The sequence below is a fragment of the Magnolia sinica genome, chromosome 16 (genome assembly GCF_029962835.1).
Source record: "Magnolia sinica isolate HGM2019 chromosome 16, MsV1, whole genome shotgun sequence".
Taxonomy (NCBI): Eukaryota; Viridiplantae; Streptophyta; class Magnoliopsida; order Magnoliales; family Magnoliaceae; genus Magnolia; species Magnolia sinica.
The window spans coordinates 14,240,691-14,254,605 of NC_080588.1; the positions used below are offsets into that span (position 1 = coordinate 14,240,691).

The 13,915-nt window shown below is 38.9% G+C and overlaps 1 protein-coding gene across 3 annotated transcripts in view; it reads right to left on the reverse strand.

Moving 5' to 3' along the window:
* Positions 1–338: 338 nt before the first annotated feature.
* The window catches only part of LOC131228646 (cell division control protein 48 homolog B), a 62,444-nt gene continuing 48,867 nt past the window's right edge, over positions 339–13,915 (reverse strand). For 2 of the 3 annotated variants that reach the window (XM_058224455.1, XM_058224454.1), the window contains 3 exons: positions 2,005–2,101; positions 1,812–1,889; positions 339–746 (listed from right to left, as the gene is read on the reverse strand). In XM_058224455.1, coding sequence (XP_058080438.1) covers positions 393–746; positions 1,812–1,889; positions 2,005–2,101 — 529 coding nt within the window. In that variant the 3' untranslated portion in view covers positions 339–392. The remainder of the gene's footprint in view (positions 747–1,811; positions 1,890–2,004; positions 2,102–13,915) is intronic. The other variant, XM_058224456.1, reaches the window with a different exon arrangement.

Consider the following 13,915-nt stretch of genomic DNA (forward strand, 5'->3'; position numbering starts at 1 on the left):
GCTATAACCAAATCTTACAAGCAGACACCACAGATTGCTGAACATGGTTTGGAGAGAATGTGTCTTCCAAACGTGCCTAAAACCTATTTTAAGATGAAAAATGAATCCAAACAGATTCAATGCTGTTTTAGGGATCACATGCAGGGCAAATTTAAGATAAATATATTCTACAACTAGCAAGCATAATACATCAATTTATGAAAAAGCAACTCTCTCTCTCTCTCTCTCTCTCTCTCTCTCTCTCTCTCTCTCTCTCTATTCACATGTGCAAGCAACTCTGTGTGTGTGTGTGTGTGTGTGTGTGTGTGTGTGTGTGTGTGTGTGTGTGTGTGTGTGTTCAAAATTGGATAAGGAAGATTACCCAGATGGGCATTTCATCAAATTCACCGGTTCTACATTGAATTGATGGTTTTGATGAATTTAAGCATATCTGCATCTGAGGGTTTTGATGACGGCTTTTTCATAAACGATGCATATTGATCAATTTGTAACTTCGTCAAGGCAGGTCTTAGCGAATTTCTTGCAGTCCAGAAATGATGATTGAATATGGCAGTGGCAGAGATGTCTTCTCTAAGAGCCAACATGCCAGCTTCATTACAAAGTCCTGCCAGCTCAGCCCCAGTGAAGAGGTCCGTGTCTTCTGCCAACTGTCTGAGATTGACATCTTCACCAAGCTTCATACGACGTGTGTGCACACGCAATATCTCCTCCCGGCCTTCTAAATCAGGAGGAGGGACATAAAGCACCTGAAAAATTAACAAATTCACCAAACTACAGAGTTAGCAATTGACATTCATAAGGGTGCATTTGGTTGCACCAAATATCATGAACATTTGATGGTATTTACTAAAATTGGACTGATTAGTCATGAAATTCCATGATATATGTTACACCCAAATGTACTCTAAAGCACTAGTCATGGGTGAAGCTTCAATTTGAATGAGCCTCACTAAGGAGATTTGCGAAAAGAGGTTGAGAATCCACTTTGCAGCATGTGTGAGAGCATGCCACAGGGATGTGAGGTTGGGCAGCTCATCAGAGGGCCCCAATATGAACATACCCAGGCCAAAAGTCATTCTGGACATGGATTGCATGGTGACTTCAGTGGTGTGTTAACATGGCAAAGTTCTGTGGGCCCCATGATGTATGTGTATATCCACACAGTCCATCCATTTTGTGAGATCATTTTAGGGCATAAGCCAAAAAATGTTCAACCTCATCTTACAAAACCGTTGGCCAGGATGTAGAGCACATCGATAGCTTTTCAACGGCGTGTTATATGCATGAAATGGATAACCAGTTGCAAAGTTATGGCTGTTGAAAGCTACAGTCCATGCTGGACCCTAGATCAAACTCTTTAGCTCCTTTTCATTTATTTATTTTTCCTGTCCTAGCCGTCCATGAAAATGACCTTGACTTTGTCCTACATCATGATCATGGTAAATGACATAAGATCCTTAAGTGTCCTCACTCGATGCATTTCTGGTTTGTGTTTGAGGACAAATTTAAGTCAGGTCGGTACCCCCCCTCAAGTATGAAATCCAATAATCTCTTATACATTTCTCCCTATCCACTAGCATAGTGGATTTTGTACCATCTCACTAAAATAATTTCGTTGCTTAGGGAAAACAAGTCAAGTGCTTTTAGCATTGCGCTATGAGCATGCAGTACGGTTTTGATGTACCATTATCATTAGGCCTTGAGGGCTAAAGGTTAGTATTTAGGACTGCAGTTTTTGGATTGAATGTTAACGATGAAAAATCTACAGAGATCAGATGGAAAACATCAGGCCATGAATACATAATTCTTACCAAATCAAAGCGCCCTGGACGCATAAGTGCAGCATCAATTGCATGAGGTCGATTTGTAGCAGCTAGAACAAGAATACCCTGTAAATTAATGGAAGTATTACAAAATGAAATATCAGAAGTTTAAATAGTCACCTTTCCTTTCCCTTGCAAATGGTCTTTAAAGAGCAGTCATGTTAAGAGAGTTATGCCTCACCTTAGCTTGTTCTAGTCCATCCATTTCAGTCAGTAAAGTAGATAGAAGTCTCTCTCCAACTGTAGAGCTACCACGTGGATTCCCACCACCTCCACTCCTGAGAAAATGCTCACAAAGTTTAACTTGGTGAAGGAAAAAAAAAAAGAAAAGAAAGATCTGACTCAACCGTGCAGTGTACACCAAGAAGTTGGTGAACATCAACATCTCACCATTAGTGGATGGCAAGAGAATTTTTTTTTTTTTTAAATGCACTTCAAAGTGAGGTTTTTTATAATAACAAAGTACCTACCTTTTGGGTACATTGTAGATTGAAGAGACAGCGGATACCATGTCCTGTCACAAAGACAGAGCAGGAATCCAACACTGCAATTCATAATGAGATTTAAAAATCCGATTTTGGAATGCATGATGGGACTCCTGCCCTTCATCCAGTGATGGCCAGACATTTCTGTACGCTGAATCCCAGTGTAACCAAAACTCAGGGAGGCTGGATAATCCTAGCTGCTTACTGAAGCATAGTTGAATACATGAAGAATACTCGAGTCCACTGTTGTCATGTGCGGTCGCATATGCGAACATGCGATCGCATATGCGCATATATTTGGCCCGATTGCATATGCGGCAGTGGCATATGCGATCCCTGCACATATGCGATCGCATATGCCACATGTGCCAGCATATGCGATGTAAGCGATCGCATACTGCATATGCGATCACATACTGGCCAACGGTAAGATTTCTGACTCTTTTTTGACCTTTTTTTTTTAAAAATCCGGATTTTTACTCTATATATATGCATTCTAAGCATTCCTACTTACAAAAAAAGCTCAAACTCTCTCTCTATTCTCTATTTCTCTTACTACATCCTCTCTTACTAAGCACTTTACATTTTACAATCTACAATCTACATTCCATCCACTCCTCTCCATCCATATTCCATTTCCATATTTCTTTTCTTTTCTTTTAACTTTCAAGAATCAAGAGGGTACAACAAGAATCAAGAATCAAGATTCAAGAATCCAAGATACATGATACATCATTCATACCATCCATATTCAAGATTCAAGATTCAAGATCAAGAGTCAAGACAAGAGTCAAGAGACTCCTCACTCCTCTAGTCCTCTCCAATCTCCATCCACTAAGTTTTCTAAGTTCTAACTTCTAAGTTCTAAGTTTCTAATTCTAAGTTTCTAACAACTTCTTTCTATCATTTATTATTATTATTATTATTATTATAATATATTTTGTTTGTTAATTGATTTGTTAGTTGTTACTTACTTTGTTAATTGTTAGTTTGTTATAACTTACAAGTTTGAAGTTACAACTTACAACTTACAAGTGACAAGTTACAACTCACATTACGAGACTACAAGTTACAACTTACAACTTACAAGTTACAACTTACAAGTTACAACAAGATTTCAAGATTACAAGTACAAGACTACAAGTTACAACAAGATTTGAAGTTGGGAACCTCTTTTAGATTTGTTTGTTGTTACATTTATAATTTTACTTTTATTTGTGTGTAAATCTCTCTCTCTCTCTCTCTCTCTCTCTCTCTCTCTCTCTACAAGTGCAAGTGTGTAACTCAACTCTCTCTCTTTTTCTCATTTTCTTTTCCCTCTTATTCTCCCTTTCTACAAGTGTAAGTGTGTAAGTGTAATTCAACTCTCTCTCTCCCTCTTCTTCTCCCTTTCTAGTTTCTACAAGTGTAAGTGTGTGTAAGTGTAAGTGTCTCTCTCTCTCTCTCTCTCTCTCTCTCTCTCTCTCTCTCTCTTTCTCTCCCCCAAGTCCCATCTCTTTAGGCTCTTTAGTCTTTACTCTTACTTACTCTCTTAGTCTCTTAGATCTACTTCTTTCTTACTTCTTAGTTCTTCTTCTTATACTTCTTAGTCTCTTACTTTACTTTTCTTTTTTATTTGTAGTTTACTTTCTAGTTTCTAGTTAGTAGCTAGCTAGTTACTTTTTAGTGCTAATAATACACACACACACTACCACTATCCACCATCATAATGTCTTCTTCCCAATCTTCCTCTTTGAAGCCCAAGTCGTATGACCCGGGTTGGAAGTATGGGCACTACCGTAGTGCTACCGAAAAGACTCACATAGTATGTGAGTTATGTGGGTTTGTGAGTTCCGGTGGCATTGCAAGGCACAAGCAACACCTTGCACATTTACCAAGGTCAAATGCAAATTACTCCAGAAATCCGAAGGGAGATCATGGAGTATATGGAAAAACAATCAAGAAAGAAATGCGATAGTGCCCTACGTCAGGATGAATATATGAAACAAAATGCATATGAAGATATAAATGTAGTTAATGTAGATGAAGCTAGTCCCAACCCCCCTACTTCAACAGGCCGGTCTAGACCACAAGTATAACCATCGAAAAGAGCCCAAGGGCATGGGCCCATAGACAGATGGTGTAGACCACATCCCGAGGATGTGGTCGACCAAAGGGGTAGAGGGAAAGGGCTGGCTCAAACAATTTTAGAGAACCGGTATAAACAAAAAGATAGAAAAACCACAATTCAATATATTGCTAGGTGGTTTTACCATATCGGCGTTGCTTTTAACGCCGTTAAATCGAAAAGCTTCAAGGTAATGATTGAGGCTATAGGTCAATTTGGACCTGGGTTTAAACCTCCTTCATATCATGAAATGAGGGAAACATGTCTAAAAACTGAAGTTGAATATACACAATCCTTCATAGCTGAATATAGGGAATCATGGAAAATATATGGTTGTTCACTAATGGCCGATGGATGGACCAATAGATCCGGTCGGTCTCTCATTAACTTTTTGGTAAATTGTCCAGCTGGGACAATGTTCTTGAAGTCAGTGGATGTGTCGGGCCATTCACACACGGGAGAATATTTGTTTAACTTACCAGATAATGTAGTTGAAGAAATAGGTGAGGACTACGTTGTATAAGTAATTACAGATAATGCAGTCTCGTATGTAATGGCCGGTCGTCTTCTTATGGAGAAGAGACGACGTTTATTTTGGATCCCCTGTGCGGCCCATTGTATTGATCTTATGTTAGAAGATATAGGTAGATTATTTATAAACGTGATTGCAAGGGCTAGAAGAATCACAGTCTTTATGTACAAACACGCCCTTCTTCTCAGTCGAATGAGAAAACACATTAGGGGTAACTTGCTACGTCCAGCAGTCACCCGTTTTGCTACAGCCTTTTTAACACTACAAAGGCTACATGCAAAGAAATCAAAACTTAGAAGCTTTGTAGTGTCGGCCGATTTTACAAGTGGGCCTTGGTTAAAGAAGGGTGAGGGGAAACGGGTTCAACAAACAATTCTTTCTCAAAGTTTTTGGACTCAAGTGGTAAAGGCGCTAAAATCATCTGAGCCCTTAGTCTCTGTGTTGCGATTGGTGAACGGGGATGGAAAGCCCGCAATGAGCTACATATATGATGCGATGGAGAGGGTGAAAAATAAGATCATAGACCATTTTAACTATAGAGACCGTGATTACAGGCCAATTTTAGATATTATAGATAGAAAATGGGGCAGCCAAATGTCATCTCCATTGTATTCGGCTGCTTACATCCTTAACCCAGCCTGTTTATTCGCTTCTACTGATCCAGCAAAAGCACTAACTATGCATATGGTTGGATTTATTGATGTCTTGGAAAGAATGATTCCAGATAGAGGAGAACAGGACAAGATCTCAACTTTACTGGACTTCTACATAAAAAGTGAATGGATATTCTCAAGGGATATCGTAATAAGATATCGGATAATGAAATTAAAAGTGAAGGGATATTCTCAAGGGATATCATAATAAGACATCGGACAATGAAATTACCCAGTAAATAGTTCTATGAATGAATGTTTCTATGTTAGTGTAGGCATGTCAACTGTGTACTGAGCTCTTACAAAAAGTTTTTCTACAAAGTGTCTCTAAGAGATCTAACGATTCTAACCTATACTTAAACTGTTTTTCTCAGCTGATTGGTGGGCTGCCTATGGAGTGAACCCAAACAGGAAGGATCCAGCTCTAAAGAAGCTGGCTATGAAGATTCTTGGACTTACGTGTTCTGTCAGTAGTTGCGAGCGCAATTGGAGCACGTTCGAGTCAGTAAGTAAAAGTTTAGACTGTTTAGTAATTGTTTTATTTTTTTGTAAACTTTAATTTTTTAGTGGCCTAAGCTAAATTAATTACCTAAATAGCTAATGCCAAATGCGCTTTTTTTCTTGCAGATTCATACCAAGAAAAGGAATCGCCTTGACCAAAAAAAGCTCAACGACTTGGTTTTCGTTCAATACAATAAAAAATTGCGAGAACGATTCCAAAGAAGGAAAGAAAAGTCCGGCTTCTTTGACCCTATCTGCTTAGATGAGTTGGATGCAGATAACGAGTGGCTCGTAGAGACAGAGGACCCTGTATTTGTTGGAGAGGATCTGACATGGGCACAAGTTGAAGATGCCGCATATGGATCGACACCTGGTGAAGGTAGTAGTACCACTCGAAGGCGAAGGACGGGGGAAAGCCAGGGGGCGAGTAGTAACCATCAACCCGTTGATAAGATTGAGGATATTGAAGAAGGAGAAGGTGATAATGATGATCAAATTGAAGATCATCCACCATTGGATGTTGATAAAGTATTAGTACGTACAGATGACGAAGAAATGAAAGAAGAAGAAGTGTATGTGGAAGAAGGAGATGACTCGAATGATGATGATGATGGTGGTTGTGGTGGTGGTGGACTTGGTGGTGATGTGTCACAATGGATGCTAGATCAATGTATATCATGATTATTGATTAATGATTAGATAAATAATAAATACATAACTTCTTAATTTTGTTTAATGGTTGTCTTGTCTCATAAGTCTAAGTGTGTTGATGTTGTCGATTGTTTGTTGATAACTTGATATTGAATCATTGATAACTTGATATATTATGTATTGTATTTGTATCACTATCATGTACGTGTAGTGTTGAATGTTGAATATGGATATTTGATATTTGATATTTGTTATTGTTATTTGTTAAATGTAAGTATGTAACTACTAGTACTAACTAAAATGTTAATAGTTAATGTTAAGATCATTTAAGAAGTTAACTTTATTGTAATTTGTAAATTACTAAATTGTAAATGTATGATGCATGTATCATGTATGGAGTATGGTTTTATTTTTATTTTTTTACTTAAATTTAATGTATTTCATGTCCCAATGACATATAATAAATTATTTTAATTTTTCTGATTTTTTTTGAATTTTTTCTGATTTTTCTGATTTTTTTTAAATTTTTTGAAAAAATGCGGAAAAAATAAAATAAAATATGCGACCGCATATGCAATTGGGCGATCGCATATGCGCACATGCATATGCAATCGCACAGGATTGCATATGCTATTTGACAACATTGCTCGAGTCAGATGTCCACAGGGTTGAGGTGAGGTGGAGAATTGGCCAGAAGCTTGAGTTGATTTTAAAGTTATTTTAGACATAAAATAACAAAAATATAATACTCACATGAATTTGAAACTATGAAAATTGGGAAAACTGGAATCACCCAGATTTTCAGGTCAAGCCCTGTGTCGTGGTGCACGCCATATGAATGGATCTCGCACATGTTCCATCTTTGCAAGCATGCAGCAGGGATGTCTTTCTCATTTACATTTTGAAGAAGAGGAAGAAGGAGAGAGAAGGAAAAAAAAAGAAGAGGAACAGAAATAGATGAGAAGGGGAGAAAAACAGAAAGCAGTGCAAGAGGAGCAGGAAAAAAAAAGTACAAGAGGAGGAGAAAAAAAGAGATGCATAAAGATAGGAAGAGTTAAAATACAACCTACAGTTGAGATTGTCCAGGCTCAGGTGTGATTAGAATAGGGCTTTCAGTAAAGAATGATAGGAATGCCCCTTTAATGTCCTTTAAACAACTGGTTGAGTTACTAAACTCTATCAGGTTTTTCACTTGACACACTAAGTCTCCTGAGTCCTAGTGAAAACTCAAGAGAAACACGGTACTTGTTGATTCACCCATCTTGCACGCCTTTACCCAGTTCAGAATATATCGATTGGCAGATGCTTTTCAGGTCTCAATAAAGGTGTCGTGTGGCTTCCTCCTTGCCGGCACAACCTATTGGACACTGGGACAGAGGATCTGCTAAGGCTTCTTTCTCAGCTTAGTTGCCTTTGCCCCATCATGAGTGTTAAGGATGCAATAATATGGCAGACGGATGGATTGGGTAGATTCTCAATTCAATCCTTTCTTCATGTGCTCTCTCCCCCATGCCTGAAGCCCAAGGTGGTCATTCGAGCTGAGCCCCTCTGAAGGTGGCCGCATTTGTGTGGCTCGTAGGCATGAACAAGATTCTTATGGTGGATAATTTGTGCAAAAGAGCGATGGTGCTATCCAACATTTTCCTTCTTCTTCTACTGCTTCTTCTTCTTCTTCTTTTTGAAGATTGAAATTCCTCTTCTTACGATGGATAATTTGCACAAAAGAGCGAAGGAGAGGAAAGGAAAGGAAGAAGGTGATGACGGCTTAGTGATCAAGCTGTAGAATGAATGCACTGAGAAAGAACTGGAACTATGAGCTCTCCAAACCATTGAGTCTTTGTCATGAGATGAGGGTGCTTAGGGCTTCAGGAGGATGAGTAAACAAAGGAACTCTTCAAAATCACCATCCAATAGATTACATTGGCATGGAGGAGACCAAACAACAGTCTCACCTACTACAGAGAAGCCAATCTTGGAAAGAGGTCTTGCAAGGGCCTACCCCCCACACCAAATATCTACCCAGAAGCATACATGATTCCCCTTACAAAGAGAAAAAGAAATTCCTCTGTGAAATGAGAACTTGGTAGACATGATGGCTTTCCAAACATTAGAGGCGCAATGAAGAGAGGAGATCTATATGCTCGAATCACCTGTCTGAGTGTATATTTGGAAACCAGTTAATATCAATAGTTGGTTACGGTGATAAAGTCCGAGGGATAAAAGTGGAATTCTTTTGTCGCAAAGTAGGGAAGAGAAGCACAAGTTACACTTGGTAGATATGGAAAACAATAAAAGGGTCTCCAAATAAAATCCCTAATAACAATGGATGCCAAATTAATTGACAAACGTTTATGGAGATTTTGGATTGAAAATGGGAATCTTTCGAGGTAGGTTGGTGAGAGCAAGCATGGGGTCTGCATTGGCGCCTGGCGGAGGTACACCAGAGGCTCGCCCTAGTACAGAGCATCAGGTTTGTGTAGTAGAGATAAGGGCTGAAGAAGCCTTCTCCAAAGCAAATAAGACAGGAATGGAACTGGAACGAGATTCTAGGGGTTGTGTAAAGAAAATGCTCTTGAACAAGCTTAACCTCACTCATTTCAGACGGTGTTGCATAAAGAATTGATGATGTCCCAATGTTATGAATTTGTGGGGGAGCTGGTGGTATGGATGCCACAACTTCAAAGGAACCTTAATGATGAGGAAATGAAGGAATTGTCTATGAGAATATGTCACGTCCTAAATTCGAAACCCAACACTGCTACTTCCCAAGTCTCGAACTCAGGTTGCAGCAGCTTCCTCGCCAATTTACTAGACTTGGCTAATGGGTTGGCAAACTTCCTGAACACCAAGTCCGGCTCATGGCAGAGGGAAATTTTTTTGTTTTTTTGAACGGTTAATCTGACCAAACTAAATCTAAGTGGGTCGTAACATAAGAACCCTAAATCATTGAAAAGCCATTAGCCATACTCAGTGCAATGTTTGAGACATAATCTTGTGTTGAACATGCTGCCTTAGGCTAGTGGGGCCCACTTAGTTGTGGAATTGGATCCACACCATTGAAAGCCTTGTGGTTGGACGTTTATCCTTTGGAGTGGGCCTAGTGGTTCGCCAAGTGGGACTCACGCTTGAATGCTTGACCTATAAGAATGCTTGCCTTGCACGTAGTCTAGGGCCAATGTGGCAGGTCACACCTAGGTGGGACCCACCTATTGATGGTTGAGATGATGATACATGTGTGGTAGCATGATGATGATGAGTATGATTTAATTAATGGTGGTTATTTATGTTTAACGTGATGTGATTGTGGATAGACTAGTTATGATAGCATACATATTAAAGGTGATATGATAATGAATGCACGTGTTGATGGTCATGATGATGACATGCATATGATCATCATGCTTTACTTGATGTTGCTATCCACGTAGATATTAATGCATGTGTTGATAGTCATGATGATGACATGTATATGATAACTATGATTACTTGATGTCGGTTCATTGGATGATAATAACATAAATGATGATGATGCATGCAAAGAAAACCATATGCATGATGATGACCATGTGCCTAATACCTAAGGACATGTATGATAATAGTATTGATGATGGCCACAAAAATGACGATGTGTGTGAATCCTTGTATTGTATGTTATACATTCCATGCACATGCATGAAAACACATATGCTTGTGATGGTATAGTGGATGATGATGAAACTAGAAGTTGAATGATGGCTATGGTACGATGATGCATATGAACACTTGTATGCCACCATAACCTATGCACTCTATACATGTGCATGCAATGTGATCTTTGGTGGCCCACTTGTTGAGTATTCACAAGGATTGTGGTGCCTTCGTCTGTCATTTGGAACACTTGAAAGTGGGCCTTGTGTTTTATTGGCTATTCTTGAGTTGGGCCTAGTGCCCTAGGCTGGTAAAGCCTACTTGCCCATGGAACTTGTGATGTAAATAGATTACTAAGAATTGCAAGATGAGAGATTAAGTAAGTCATTTTTCCATGGTCAAGGGAAGGAAATTGTGGTTATTGATGTTTTGCTAGCCTCTTGGGCCCATTGTCAGCGTTTTACTAAAGCCCATAAGGTTATGTGATATATGATAGATGTATGATGGTATGAGACGTGTGGTAAAAGTATGATGGCATGTGATGTATGATGGTGTGAGGTGTGTGGCAAATGCATGATGACAATGGCATGTAAGGTGAAGCCCATACGTGATGGGAATGGTTTGTAATGAGTAGCATGTAACCAATGTAGATCTTATAGTGATGATGACTTGGTGATGTTGAACCTTAGTTGAACCCAAGTAAGGCCGGCCCATTGCTTATGGACGCTAGGGCCATGATTTGGCCCATATCAAATGAAGTCTAAGGGGCATGGATGGTCTTTCCATGAACAATAGGCTAGACTGTAAGGGGTCCATCCTTAAGGTTCTGGTTGAAAATGGTAGGAATGCATGTTAATGTGGCAATCTAATTCATCTAGCAAACATAGCATATTCATTACAAACTGTTACATGTTTGAATTTCATTAGCACATCTGGCATACATGCATAAGATTCAGAGATGTATGATATTTGGGTCCTCGTGTTGGTCCGTAGGCCTGGATCAAATCCAGAGTAGGGGTATTGAATTTGATTGTATGGCCTTTCATGGTGATGTATTACATGGGTGGATGTTTTGTATGGCAACCATGTGACGATTGGTTGGGCGAGATGGTTTGTATTAAGGCATGGGATGGCCTAGTCTGTGATGTGTTGAGAAGGGTTGAGAAGGGTGCACTATTATCACCCTGGGCTTAGATGTCGAGATTGGAGATGTCTATCCTCCAATGAACCCGTTAAGGTTGGCCAATTGGGTCCTCTTCTGTCGTAGGTCGGGTGAGGGTGAGCACATTAGCATAAGTGCAAGAGTCCCTTCCAATACCGGGATCGGGAAGGGAAGAACTATGATGAGCCTACCTACCATCGTGTGATAGGTCAAGGACGTCATATTCCGATTGTTGAGGCCGGATTGAGTAAAACAAATTTGGGTCCCTCATTATCAAGCCGATGGCAAGATGGGAGGGTGTTGACACACCCAAGACTTGACTCTTCGGAAATGCGTCCCACACATGTGTAGAAGATATTAGATTGCACTGTGGAGTGATTGATATTTGTGTGAGATTATGGTAGTTAGTTTGAAGGTGTGTCATATGTTGAATGGCGAAATCAGCATTGAATCATGCATCCATTCATACGCAATTTCGCTCAGGCTGGTGAGCACACAACTAGACCATCATGTGCCCATTCGTACAACTAAGATTTCGATTAGGTATGGGACTAACCTGAGATCAAGAGTCTACCACATTGAGTCTAGCCATCCAAATTAGGTATGAGACTGATTTGGATTGAAGTTCCTTGTGACGGACCCCACAGCTTGCGAAACCGCGTACTACCATCCCGACTACACCATAAGCCAACTTTGTCATTTCTTTTCCATAACATACCTTATACTAGAATATAGAATGTAATTATTTTGTACATGATGACCTGCTACTCTCATGACTCATGGTTACTCGTTTGAGTAGTATGCTTAACATTCATAATATGCTCGGTTGATAAACTATGGTAGTACACCTATTTGTGGAAATATGTTCATATGTAAACCAACTATCTATAGTAATCTGTTCATCTACAATGATGTATTCATGATAACCTATCCACCTATGATCAATGTTTTAAATATCAAAGATATCGGCCAATATATCCCACGACATATTTTGTATCCCACCTGTGAGATATGAAATGCTTAGGTAGTACCAATATATCCCACATGTTCGAGCCGGTGAGCATCTTCAATTTCCGATTGCTTTTTTTTTTTTGAAACTATGTTAAATCAGTGTCAAATGGTTATAAATCCATTGGTTCTTCATGTTCTCTCTGTTTTTTTTTTCGAAAATTTCCTTCAACCAGCAATCAATTGAGACTAATTCGGAGTATTTAGGAGTATTTGATTAAATGATCATCACATACACTCTAATTTCGAAATTTGAGTATAGGTGGTTTGATTTGGCGAAAATTTCAAAAATTTCTCAATTTCTCCTAAATTGCTTGCAATGTTGCACTCCAAACATGAAATCAAGCATGTATGAGCACTAATCTATTGATTAGTTAAATCCTTGTCAATTTTCAAAAAATAAAAATCATTTTTAATTAAAAATTAATAAACAGTTTTTTTTTTCCAAATTCCCCTTCAACCAACTGTCAACTGAGACTAATTTCAAAGTATTTAGGTGTTTGATGAAATGATCATCACATACACCAAATGTTATGCATTCAATTTGAATATAGTTGCATTAGTTCAGTCAAACAATGTATAGTTAAGGTTCCTATACAAAGAAAACCTATTATGTGCACTTCTTTTTTTAGATGTTATGATTTCAAAGTGTATTAAGGTCTTTTTTCACAATCCATCAAGTTTCATTGAAAAATTCAACCAATTTTTCAATGTTTCCCAAAAAGTGAGATAAATTACCCAATACAAACAATATATCCTGTGTGATAACCGATATGTATCTGTATCCCAAGGATGCGATACGTAACATGATACCGATATTTCAAACACCAGCTGTGATAATACGCGTGATTTGTGCATACTCACTCATGAAAACCTACTGGATAATGATAATGTACTCGTTTATGGTAATATTTTTATTCATGCAACTCATGCTTCCATGATGATATGTCTAGCTATAACAACATGCTCACCTATGATAACATGCTTAGTTGATAATACACTTATGGTTGTTTTGGGGGTCTTTACGGGAGCACCCTGATAAGCCGTGTTTTACTCCCGGCACGCCGTAGACTTATTAAGTTGTAGTTTGCTCATACGATATTTTACACCTTTTTCAGGATGCATTCGGTAGTAGGGTGTATGCAGGAGTTGTTGGAGTTTTGCTCTTGTTTCCTTCATTGTTGTTGAGAGGATTGTACTTCTTTATGTATGATATGGGATGATGTATGTGGTTATATTGGGTGACCGTCCTTGGAAGGATAGGTCCATTTCTTGGATGTATGCATTGATACCATGCATATGATGTGTAACTGCCTAATTAGATTAACCCTTAAAAAAATCCCTCTGCCATGAGCCGGACTTGGTG